At 32.6% G+C, this 12,723-nt stretch overlaps 1 protein-coding gene across 1 annotated transcript; it reads right to left on the reverse strand.

The window, feature by feature from the left end:
• Positions 1–10,720: 10,720 nt before the first annotated feature.
• Positions 10,721–12,181, reverse strand: LOC115987916 (E3 ubiquitin-protein ligase PUB23-like). The gene has a single exon (XM_031111528.1). It carries the CDS (start codon positions 12,129–12,131, stop codon positions 10,893–10,895), a length of 1,239 nt encoding a protein of 412 aa, XP_030967388.1. The 5' UTR covers positions 12,132–12,181; the 3' UTR covers positions 10,721–10,892.
• Between the last annotated feature and the right edge of the window lie 542 nt (positions 12,182–12,723).

Here is a 12,723-nt window from a genome sequence, read left to right on the forward strand (position 1 = left end):
AGCACAACAATCTGATAAGGACTCAAACACTACAGCAGATCAGATTAACTCAAATTCAAATATTGCAAGAGATAAGAACAGTTCAAGATAAGCCAGAACAGTTTCATATCTCATCTAAATGTCTATCTCATCTGCAATTTGTATTTAAAATTTATCTCTTTGTATTCAAACATCTTATCCCATGTAACAAATCTGATTATATATATGAAAGCCACTTCCAACGTTGAGTGTGTGGGAGCATAAGATTTACCTCATATATTATCATTGTTCTTTTAATATGAGAGTGTGTACGCCACTGAAATGGGACTGTGGACTGATGTATTGAGGAGAGCAATTCAAAATGTCTGTTGAAACAGCTTGAGAATTGAAATTTTCAAAGCAATTGTTGCTAGTCTGGTATGGCACAGAATTCCCAAACATTCCATTTGTAGAAACCTGATTAGCTGATGATTTTCCCTTTGGTTTATAACCTGGGGGATACCCATGCAGTTTATAGCATTTATCTACAACATGACCAACAATTCCACAATATATGCATATAGGCCTTTCCTTCTTTCCCCTCTTTCCACCTTGATGACCATGATTTCCTCCTTGATGATAATTATGATTTCCACCTTGATAACTCCTAGGCTGATCAAAGTTATTAGCATACAAAGCAGTGGGTTCAACAGCAACCTCAACTACTTTACCTATACTCCTACTTTTCTCTTCTTGCAAAGATCAAAGAATACACTTTGCTAATTGAGGGTAGAGGTTCAGTCAACAAAATTTGAGTTTTAACATTTCCATAGCTATCATTTAAGCCCATAAGAAAGTGAAAAACATGATCTTTCTGTTGAGCATCTAACTGAGATTGTTTGGCACCACAAGTGCAAGCACAAGTACAAGCAGGAAAAGGATGATGATTGACAATGTCATACCAAAGAATCTTGAACTTGGTGAAATAGGAACTTACAGAGAGTTGGCCTTGTGAAAATTTCGCAATTTCCTTCTTCAATTCAAGCAGCCTTGGAGCATTCCTTGGGGAAAACCTACTCTCCATATCAATCCAAAGATCCCTAGCAGTATTGATGTAGATCACACTTGCTGCAATGTTTTTTCTCAAAGAATTAGTTAACCATGAAAGAATGGTTGTATTTGTTCTGTGCTAGGCATTGAACAAAGGAGATGAAGGATCAGGCATAGGAATAGCTCCATTTCACAAACCAAAACTTGTTCCTTCCACTTAAAGAAAGAAACACAGCTTTTGACCAACTAGGATAATTCTCAGTACAGACCGATAAGAGGCTGAGAAACAAGCACAACTTCAACAGTAGGAAGAAAATAAGGACTCGAAGGGTTTGAGTTTTCATCATTCATTGAGGTAGATGTGGTATTCTGTGGAGGAACACGGTTAGCAGTACTGTTTTGTGAAGAAGGAATTGGAATTTTAGAGGTTATGTTTTGGCCAGAAGCCATTGATGAGCTTCGAGCTCTAATACCATAAAAGAAAGGAGAGCTTTTTTGCTAAATCTGAATCTTATTGATTAGAAAATGAAAAAAATGAGAAAGCTTAATTAACAAAATGTACAAGCTCTATTTTATATACAACTAACAGCTCTGACAAACTAACAGAAAAAGGAATATACCAATAGATACAAGATACGTGGCTTAATGACATGTTTAAAGGCTAAACTAATAATAAAAAAACAACTCATGTGTCTACTACATGTGTTTTCACTAATCCAGATGACACCGTTTTCAACCGCTTCTTCTTCTAAGTGGAATGTCGTCGTTTGCTTCTTCAAGTTTTCCCTTGTGCTTATTAAGTTTCTGGACTTGGTTTTCATCTTGAATTTCAACAGCCTGTGAAGCATTGAAATTTTTTCTATAAATGTATGGCCAAGTAAACAATTATAGTTGCCCTCTGTTGTGTATGTTTTGGCCTTCTCATATGACTCTTATACTAGTGCTGCGTTAGTACCTTCTTAAGGCGGTAATGTAGTGGGTCCAGATCTTAGATTGATTTAAAAGTGGTTTTTAATTTTTAGTTTTCACTGTTAAGTTATAGCTAGTGGGACTTAAATCCATTCTCACACCCTCCACAAGTCCACCCATTGTTAAGTTTGGGAAGGAGGTGCCATGTTAGTTAGAGCCCAATACATTGTTGATTTGTTGTGATGAATTTCCAAGTTGGTTGTGCTAGTCAATACTCAATTCTAACCATGCTTTGGAAGCACAGAGTGGTTGCCCTAGCTGGGAGGTACCATTAGGCAGAAGAGACTCCAGAACTGCAAGGTATTTTTTTTTTTTTTCCAGACTTTGAAATCACAGAGTGGTGGCCCTAGCTGGGAGATACCATTAGGCAGAAGAGACTCTAGAATTGCAAGCTTAATGTTATTATTATTTTTTTTCAAACTTTGGAAGCACAAAGTGATGGCCTTAGCTAGGAGGTACCATTAGGTAGAAGAGACTCCAGAATTGTAAACTTAATGTTATTTTTATTTTATTTTTTCAGAATTTGGAAGCACAGAGTGGTGGCCCTTGTTTATATACCTTACAAAGTAAAACTAAATTGAATTTCTAACTTCATGTTTTTTTTTCCATACTTGTTAGCATTCAATAATTAAGACCCTTTAATTTGGAATTGAATAACTGTGTCTATGTTTATATTTTGAATAAGGCTACTAAATTTTGATCATGTGAAAGAGTGCATCCAATTTTTTTTTAAACAAATACTTATTTCAACGGTTACAAACTGTTGAAACTTATCTTAAGACAACCTTTATCAACTGTTCAGTGCATGTGGATAAAGGTAATAAGAAAATTAAATGTGCATATGTTTGTCAACTGTTGGGATGTTCATTTCATTCGGAGACCAAATGATTGGGAGATGGATGTTATGGATGAATTTTTTCGTACTTTGGGTTCTAATTTACCTCCAACTGAGAATGGAGACCGCATAAGATGGAAGTTGACAAAGAATGGGGATTTTGATATCTGCTCGTTTTATAATAAACTACAAGGTCCCTTGCCCATTATCTTTCTTTGGAAAGGTATTTGGAAGGTTAAGGCTCCTTGGCATGTTTCTTTCTTTGTTTGGACCACCATATGGGACAAGATTCTTACATGTGACAATCTGCGGGATAGAGGGTTTGATTTTGTTGATTGGTGCATTATGTGTCGTTGTAATGGAGAAACGGTGAATCATTTGCTACTTCATTGTGGAAAAGCTTATTGATTGTGGAGTTTAGTTTTTAGATCTTTTGGGATTTCATGGATCTTGCCAAGATCAGTTGCAGATACTCTTTTTGGTTGGTGGAATTAGTTGGGAAAGCATTTATCTAGCATTTGAAATTTGGTTCCGTTGTGCTTAATGTGGTGTATTTGGAGGGAGCGAAATTGGCAGACATTTGAGGACATGGAAAGCACTGAAGACTAGCTACTTGCTTCTTTTAGTGGCTCCCTTTTTTAATGGTCTAGGATTTGAAGACTCACCTTTAGTGATTCTCTCCCTAAGAGCATCTCCAACAGAATTTCCAAATTTTTGTACTACTTGGAGAATGAACAGTGACTTTTACCTTTTAACTACCCACTTTTTTAAATGCACTTTCAACAGATTTTCTATCCTATTCTCTATCTCATTTAAATATCATTTCTTCATTCATTCTTTATTCTTTCTTTAATCTTCTTTAATCTTTCTTTATTCATTCACAATAACTATATTTCAAATTCCTAACAGCTATATTTTTAAATTTCCCAACGGTAACATTTTCAAATTTTTCAACAATTATATTTTTTCAATACCCCTTTTTTAAAGGGTCATTTTTTCAAATGGTAATATTTCTCAGTAGTCATATTTTTCAAAAAGACTTGATAAATTTCAAGATTAATATAGATTTGATAAATTTCAAATTACATCGAATTTTACCTATACAAGACTAACATAAATGAAGAGAAATTTCAAATTACAATAAAGACTAAAGACATAAAAATTAATGCGAGCATAAAACTTAAAATTAAATGATCCTACAACTCGCCATATCATTGCCACAAGTGCTCAACGAGATCCAATTGGAGTTTAGAATGAGTTTCTCTATTTCTAATTTTTTCTTGGGCTGCAATGAACGTTGCAAATTGACTAAATTCTTCTGTAGGCTCGTGGGACACTGTTGTAGGGATGCTTTCAGGCACTTGTTCATAATCAAGGTCTTCTGCTCCATTGGCATCACGTTCATCTTCAAGTTAAGTGCTCTTGTAAGCTTGGGACTTTAAAGAACACGTTACAAAGTTTCATTTCATGCTGAAGTTCAACCTCATCAGGAATAGAGCAATGGGAACTTTTCTATATATTCCTACACACATACCTAAGCAACTAATACCTCATTTAGCAAGACCCAAAAAAATGGTACCAATCATAGCCATTTAATGCACAAAGTAATGCAAAACATCAACTAACATTCATATTGGTGAGAATATATACAATCAAAAAAAAAAAAAAAAAATTCACCTCAATAGCAGCATCCAGTTGCAGAAGTACAGGAATTGGTGAACCGAGAGTAGGTGTAATAACTCCTGCTCTTTCTCAAGCCTTATGGTCCAATACCTCCAACTTAAAAATAAGAAACTCTAACCTACAATTACAAATGCACCTCAATGATTACATTATGACTAAAATTTGTGCATAGAAAAACACATATTTAATCATTATCAATGAAAATCACATTCAAAAACAAAAATTCACAAAATCATATGGAAATTATGACAATGCTCTTTAAAAAGAACAAAAATAAGAATTCCCAGAAAACATTTTCCAAAAACCATTCCAACCACATAGATATCAAAAACCCACCAAGCAAAAATGACAAACATGCAAAACCCAATATGAATTCAGCAATCAAACATCATTTCCATTACTAAGAATTCTTTAAAGTCAATGCAGCAGAGAACACAGCCACAATCAGCAGAGAATTCTTTTGATTAGAGCTCGAAACCCATCACAATTTCAGCTACAAAAAAACCCAAAATTCAGATTCTCAATATTTCCACACAAAAAAAAAAAAAAAAAAAAAAAAAAAAAAAAAAAACAGGGACAAATATTACTGATAAACAATAAAAAATAATAGTTAAAGATCAAATAATGAAATAATAGTTAAATAGAGAAAAGATCAAGAATAGAGTGAAAGACAGACAGAGAGAAAAGAACCAAAAACCCAAAACCTAAACCCAGATAGTGGTGAAGAACAATAGAAAATCATTCAAAACCACTATTGTTGGGTACCGATTTCAAAACCCAGTATATGTGAAAGACACGATGCAAGTTTTTTGGATTCTGATTTTCGTTGTTGATCGATATTCTCAGATTTCCATTGTTGACCGATGTTCTCAGATTTCTGTTCTTCCTCACTGGTGGTTGAGCCATGATTTGGGGTTCAAAATATCTAGGCAAATCGTTTTGTGAGAGAGAGCTCTGTCGATTTTGTGTTTCACCGTTGTTTTCTGATGAGAAGCAAAGAGAGAGTTTTTTTTCTAAAGAGAAGCAAGAGAGAGACGGAGTGAAGAAGAAAGAGAAAGGAAGGAAAGAGAAAAAAGTATTTTTTTTAATTCAACTGGTATTATTTTAAGGGCAAATATTCTTTGCATAAGCTACAGTAGCTCTCTAGGCCTGGAGAGCTATTGTAGCAAATCTAAAAAAAAAAAAAATTAAAGATAGAGAGGCTATTAGAGGTCTTTTTTGGTGTGTTTGCTCTCCAAATTAGGCTTTAGAGAGCCTATTGGAGATGCTCTAAGTTTCTTAATTCTCTCTTTTGTAATCGGTATTCTCTTTGTTTTCTCTTTTCTCTTTCTGTAATATTTGATATGTCTTATGCCGTTATGCATGAGATAGTTTTTTGAATATACATCTTTATTACTTTTTAAAAAAAAAAAAGTTTTAACGGTTTTTAATAATATTTTGACATTTAATAACAATTGATAAAGGTGAACCACATTTTTCAACAATCTCATAGGCTGTAGAAAAAACCTCTCAACATAGTTTTTAGTAGTGGTTCTCAACGGTCATTTTAACTGTCGAAAATGCTTTTTTCGACGGTTTCTAGTACTTTTTTCAACGGTTTATCTTAAGGTTTATTGTGGGATTAATCTAGGTGAGAAGCCTAAGTTATCCTACATCATTTTGTTTCATCATATATTTTTGTTTTTATAGATTTTCCCAATAAACTTTGTAATTTTATAGAAACTAGTGCTTACTAGGATATTGCAAAAGATATTTTTCATTTGTTTCTTGAGTTATCAAAAAATAGTAGAGCATATTCAAGAGGAGAACTCATTCACTAACAATATAAGTTCTGCAATTAAAATCATCTTGGTACCATTTTAAATGGTGATCAAAGAAGGATGTTTAAGTACTATTCCCAGGTAAATATTTGCTTGATGTTTTTTTTTTCTTCCAATTTTAGTGTTCCAGCAACTCTACCATTTGCTTTGGCATCATCACCCAAAAGACACCAAACAAACAAAACACCATTGTGTCTAAAGACTCTAAATGTGTTCATGTACAAGAATCAACTCAAGCAAGCCAACTTGATTTCTTGGTGTTGCAACACATGCTTGGCATCCCTGAAAATGGCTGTTGGAATAAGGAAATGGTGCAAATTAAGATTCTGGCAATCATTAAAGGCAACAAAGAGAGAAAAAGAGTAAAATAAAGGAAACTGCTATTGCCTAACAACACCTCCAACCCTCTACAGAAGCAACTATAGGCATTTTGCAATTTGTAGTTACAATGAAATTTAATTCAAAAGGTAAAGAGTTTGTTAATAATAGGATTTTATATAAAAACCATAGAATGAATGAGCTTTTTCTGATTACTTCCACAAAAATAATGAGTTCATGAGACCCCGAGGGTCAAAGTTGGTGTTGATCACAAGATCTGATCGACCGATAGATCAAGCAAAAAAGAGAAATAGTCTGCTCGGCCCAAAAATACAACAATGAATTCTCAGGTGCAAAACCCATAACCTAAATTCTACATTAATTTCTATAACTCAACTGTACTTGTAGTTCCCTAAGCTTTCCTTTGATAAAAAGCTTCTAAAAATTCTTTGTCTCTATGAACCTTTGATTGAGATTAAGGGCCCGTAATTTGAATTGAGGGAGGAGAGAATGGGAGTAGAGTAGAGTTGAGTGAAAATAAACTAATTTTGGGTCAATTCTACTCTACTTCCTTTCAATCCAAACGAACTATAAAAGCTCCCAAACTTTGCTACTAAGTAGATAATTTTCAGGATTTTAATAAAATAAAAAAAAAATTCAAATTTCATTTTGATACGTGATTGAGTTTTTTTTTTTTTTTTTTTTTTTTGGGAGAAACCAAACCATAAGTCTGGGAAGTATTATTTTTCAATTATTAGTGAACATCAAATAAAAAATAATAGTCATTTTGATACATTATTGAGTTGAAATGTATTAAAAAATAATAGTTATTTTGTACATGTCTATTCTTTTGTTTATATTTATTAATACTGAAAAATGCTAGATTGTATTTTCATATATTAATTTAGTTTTGCATGCTAGGTTACTTTTATTCTTTAATTGTAATTTTATTTTGGTTCAGACTTTGGCTCCGATGAAAATGAAAAACCTTATTCTGTCCCTTGTACTTGAATGGTATTGCCCACTTCTTCGAGGAGAACATGGACTTGAGTCGCCCTTCCCACTTATATAAAGGGGAAGAAAAGAAAGAATGTCTATTTAACATAAATGAAATTATTTGATTCTAGGAGACTAGGCCAATAATGGGTGTTTATTGATTTTATTTTTTATTTTTTATTTTTTTGAATAATTTGATGCTTACAACATGAGGGGAAATTTAAAGTTTTGAATCTTAGATGCCTCTGTTAGTAACACCAGAAAGTGCCAACATGTTGAATTTTAGAACTATCTAATTAATTTAGGTAAAAATGTGAAACTTTCGTGGCTTTGTTATTATGTTTGTTTGTTTGTTTTTGTTGAAACGAGACTTTGTTATTTGTTTAGAAAGAATTGCTAGCATGCTTTAAGTGAAGTTTGGACTTTGGACAGATCTATCTAACCCCTAGACTTACAACACAGGTTGCTCGTGTTGTTTTTATCAACTCGAATTTTGAAGGTTGACAACTTGACTGGCCAACTACTACCCTCTAATGATGCAACCATGCGCATTTAAACATTGTTTTTCATTCAAGGAAACTAGGTAAGCTAACCACAAAACAATTGAATATGGTCTGGTGGGAAAATATGAGATTTCGCATATTTTCACAATTTTCCTCTTTCTTTAGTGAAGTGGAAATTAAGAAATGAGTTGGAAATTTTCTCAGAGGTGCTTTCCATATTTGGCAACCTTTCCTGTATTACAAACAATTTATGGAAGGTTGAGTGTATATATCCAACTAATAGACCCAATTTAGGACTGAATTAAAATATAAAGCTAAACGTTTTAAGGTGGAACACTAAAGACATTATATAACTTCAATATATATTTTTCTTTTTGGAATTTTTACAAATACATGCAACCCTTGGATTTTTAAGTTAATGCCAATTTAATTTGGTTTTTGAACTTTTAATTTAAACAATTAATCCTTTAGACTTAAGGTGTGGACAAATAGTCATTTGTAAAAATTTTCCATTAAAGTAAATAATTTAATTACATAATGTATACATGATAATAATGACATTTTAAAATTATTAATAGTTTGATAAAATCATATACTCATCACATAATATTTATAAAAATCCCTTACTTTTTTGTTAGCATATATTCATGAATTAATTAAATGGCATAAAAGTGTAGTATAGTATGCCTCTCGTTACTAATAATAATAATAACAATAATTAAAATTAACAAAGATGAGAGTTTAGATTTTTTTTTTTTTTTTTTAAAAAGTATCATAACAAATCAGCTTTTGGTGTCCAATTCATTAGTCCACTTTCATTTCCAATTTTCTTTCATCCAAAGGAATATCAATTTGAAGGTCCAAAAGAAACCAACAAAGCCCAACTCGTTTCTCACTTATATATTAATTGCAAATTGCAATGCAGTAGACATGCACTGTTTTAAATATTAGAATCAACAAAAAGCGAATAATAATAAAAATTGAATGCTGAGATATGCATGGACAATTCATATCTCGAAACTATCAAACCTGACAAACCCAGATTTTGACTTGTCTTAGTCAGACTTTGTAATAAATTCTTATCCCTCTCTCGGAAGGGAAAAGGAAAATCTAACCGTAATATAAATTATAATTACATTTTAGGAGTATTAAAAAAAAAAATTTCTTATACGTAATAAAAATATTATAAACGTAGTATTTTTTTAAAATTAAGCTCTTTTTTTATTATTATTAATTAGTATGGTTTGTTGTCGTCAATCAAGCATTACCATGCATTTAGCCTAAAATTTAGGGTCTGATAAGAGTGATAATGTTAATTTTTTGTGTTTCACTATAAAAGATAAAAAAAAAAAAATTAAAGGATAAATAATTGTATTCTTCATCCTTTGTTGGATAGGTAGCGTGAAAAGATGAGAGAAAGTTAAGTACGTACGTCGTATGTTAAGTTGCTATAATATTGTTACAATTCCAATCTTTTCGATTGCTCAACAGCTTTTGGGTAGATCAGTTGCCTAAGCCAAGTAGTAAAGAATAAGATATCTAACATTCAACTACTCCCTTACAGATATTGTAATACAATTACAATGTGATTTGCGGGTGATTGCATGCAATCTTGAGAACTAGCCTGACTCAAATAAGTTCCAAGATATTCCATATTATACATTTCATACTCTATCTGAAAATAGTCTTATTTCCCCCTCAAAAAAAAGAAAAAGAAAATAGTCTTATTTATTATAAAAACAAATGATGGGGAATTGAAATAAATGTATTCGTACTCGAATTATTTTAAAAATAAAATAAAACTGTGAGAAACATTAACATTTTGCAATATCTACTCTTATCATCTTAGTGCATATGGCATATGCACTTTGGGAGACAAGTGAAGAATGTAACTAATATTCTACCTGTTTTTAACTTTTTTAATTATATACATATTATTTACACACATCAATAATTGTGGTAGAGCCTGTGGAGGTATTTGAATCCCGGATATTCTCATTGAAAAGACATCAAAAGAAAAGATACCAACTAATTGAGTTACAAAATTTTTGTCAATCAAACCATTATTTTACTTGTTTAATTCGCCTATTCAAAGTAACATGTTATATATATCTATACACTGATCTACACACAGATCAATAATTGGAGTAGAGGGATTTGAATTCCGAATGTTTCTATTGAAAACACACCAAAAAAAATTCCAACCAATTGAGTTGTAAGGTTCTTGTCAACCTAACCATTATTTTACTTGTTTAATTCACCTATTCAAAGTAATTAATTGGTGAGACCTTGTGCTATTCTATTACTAAGGTGCAATGCCTGATGCTTCCATCATAATATGAATATAAATTAATTTCATAAATGATGCAATTAGAAGACTAAATTCATCGATCAAGATTCTCTCCAAAAAAAAAATCATCAATCAAGAATAGAGTAGAAATTTATTTGGACAAACAAATCTGGGTGTAAAGTATCTCTTACAAGATCAAACACACTTCCTTGTAATTAAAATAAAATAAAATTAAAAAAAAAAAAAAAAAAAAAGAAGCTAAAACGCAAGCACAATCATATGATCATTATAATAATAAAACAGGAATAGAAGGATGGTACGGCACCAAAATTCACACACTCCAAATACGCAATAGAAAGGGAAATTATTAACTCCAAATGTATATATTTTTCTAATTCAAACTTTCTTGAGAAAATTATATATAATTGAAGATATTACATCTAAATTTTTCATCTTTTAAGTTTTTACCTTTAACGAGAATCATCTACTAATGCCAAATATTCCTTCAATTCACAAGGAAAACAAGGGTAGCGCTTCCATAAATTCCCATGCAACTTGAACATCTTCAACACTTTATCCTTCGTTGAAGATCGGCCATCGATATGCAACAATGCCAAAAGCTTCTTCACGGATCCATAAACCAACATTTCCTCCAAAACTCTCTCAGTTGGGTGCAAGCTACAAATCAGCCATAGAATCTTCACCGCAATCTTTGTGGTGGTGTTGGAGACATGCAACATTTTCTTGGAAATTGCAGCTATGGCCATGCCATGTTCAACCAAGGCCTGCCTGCCTTCAGCGCATTCACATAGTAGTTTTAACAATACCAACACTTTCTCACATTTGGATGATTGATTCGAGTCTGGAAGAAGCTCGATAAGGACACAAACTGCGCCGGCTTCTATTGCTTTCAATCGGCTTTTCTTTGAACCTCCCAATATGTCTATTAGAACATCCAAGGCACGAGAACTTGCCTTGGTGCATATCTCATCGGAAACAAGCTCTAACAATGACTTGAAGAAATCTATACCTTGATCTTGAATAACAAAGTTCCAATCATAATTACTTTTTGACATCTTTTGGAATATGGTAATAGTGTATAGCCTGCCCTCAGCACTGCCTCTTTGAAGCATGATTGCCATGGACTTAATAGATTCTTGTTTGGATAACAATTCAAAGGTTCTTTCTTCCTCGGATAGAGGGAGTTGTTGCAACACTCCTAAGGCCTCCTCACAAGCTCTAAATGTAACAAAATCATGGCTCTCATAAAGAATTTGTACAATTATTTGGACTAGTACCTCGACTCCACTGGATAGAATAAAGTCGGTATTTATAATCTCATCACCAATTTCAATAATTGATCGGAGTTTCTTCAAGGAACTTACCTTGAATGGCGACGACTCGATGGTTTTGAGGAGTGATAGCATGTCATCATGCTTGACCGAAGGGCTTGGGGATGATGATGATGAACAAGATTGAGAAGCTTTATTTTGATTTTGCCATTCAACTATGAGCCTCTTGAGGTTGTGATTAGGAGTGACATCAAAATTCTTGATGCTTTGCATGGTAGCCGGGCAGGTCTTCTTCTTGTAAGTGAAGAACCATTTCTCAATGTTCTTTCTTTCATAGCTGAGGCCTGTGGCTATGGTGACAGGATCTTTCATGAGCTCCATGGAAATGGGGCATAGGAAATCTGGAGGAACATCCATGGTTGGATCTTGTTAAAGGTTCAGGTAACAGTAGGTATCGCTAGGTTATATATGACGATGGTGGTATTGAATATTGAAATCTCTAATCTTCTTTATATAAGGAACAAATCAAAGTCAAAGGACAATGAGTGCTTTGCAAGCTGTTAAACATGGAAACCACAAGGAAAGCTCATGGAAATTTTCAAAATTGTATTTTTTTTGTTTGTTTGTTTGTTTTCTTTCTACTTTGTATAAATCTTAAATACTCTCTCACTACCAATTGTTTACGCTATCTGTATTGGACGCAAGTATGTACATTGAATCATTGACACTGTATATTGCATTTTACCCCCCAAGAGTTTAGGTTTATTTCATTTGAATCCCTTTTATCAGATAACAGCAATTAGTCAAAGTCTACATTTATGGCTCATAAACATAAATGGATAGTTGTAACTTACGCAAAAAAGTATTGGCTGTACTGTCTTTTTGAGGGAAAAGTATTGGCTGTACTTGATAGAATTGTAGAACAAAATTTATGTCATTAACAAGTTTGACTTGAAAATTTATGTGATTTTATTGCCAAGGATTACTTAATTAACATGAACATAATTTC

This window comes from Quercus lobata, chromosome 4 (assembly GCF_001633185.2).
Source record: "Quercus lobata isolate SW786 chromosome 4, ValleyOak3.0 Primary Assembly, whole genome shotgun sequence".
Classification (NCBI taxonomy): Eukaryota; Viridiplantae; Streptophyta; class Magnoliopsida; order Fagales; family Fagaceae; genus Quercus; species Quercus lobata.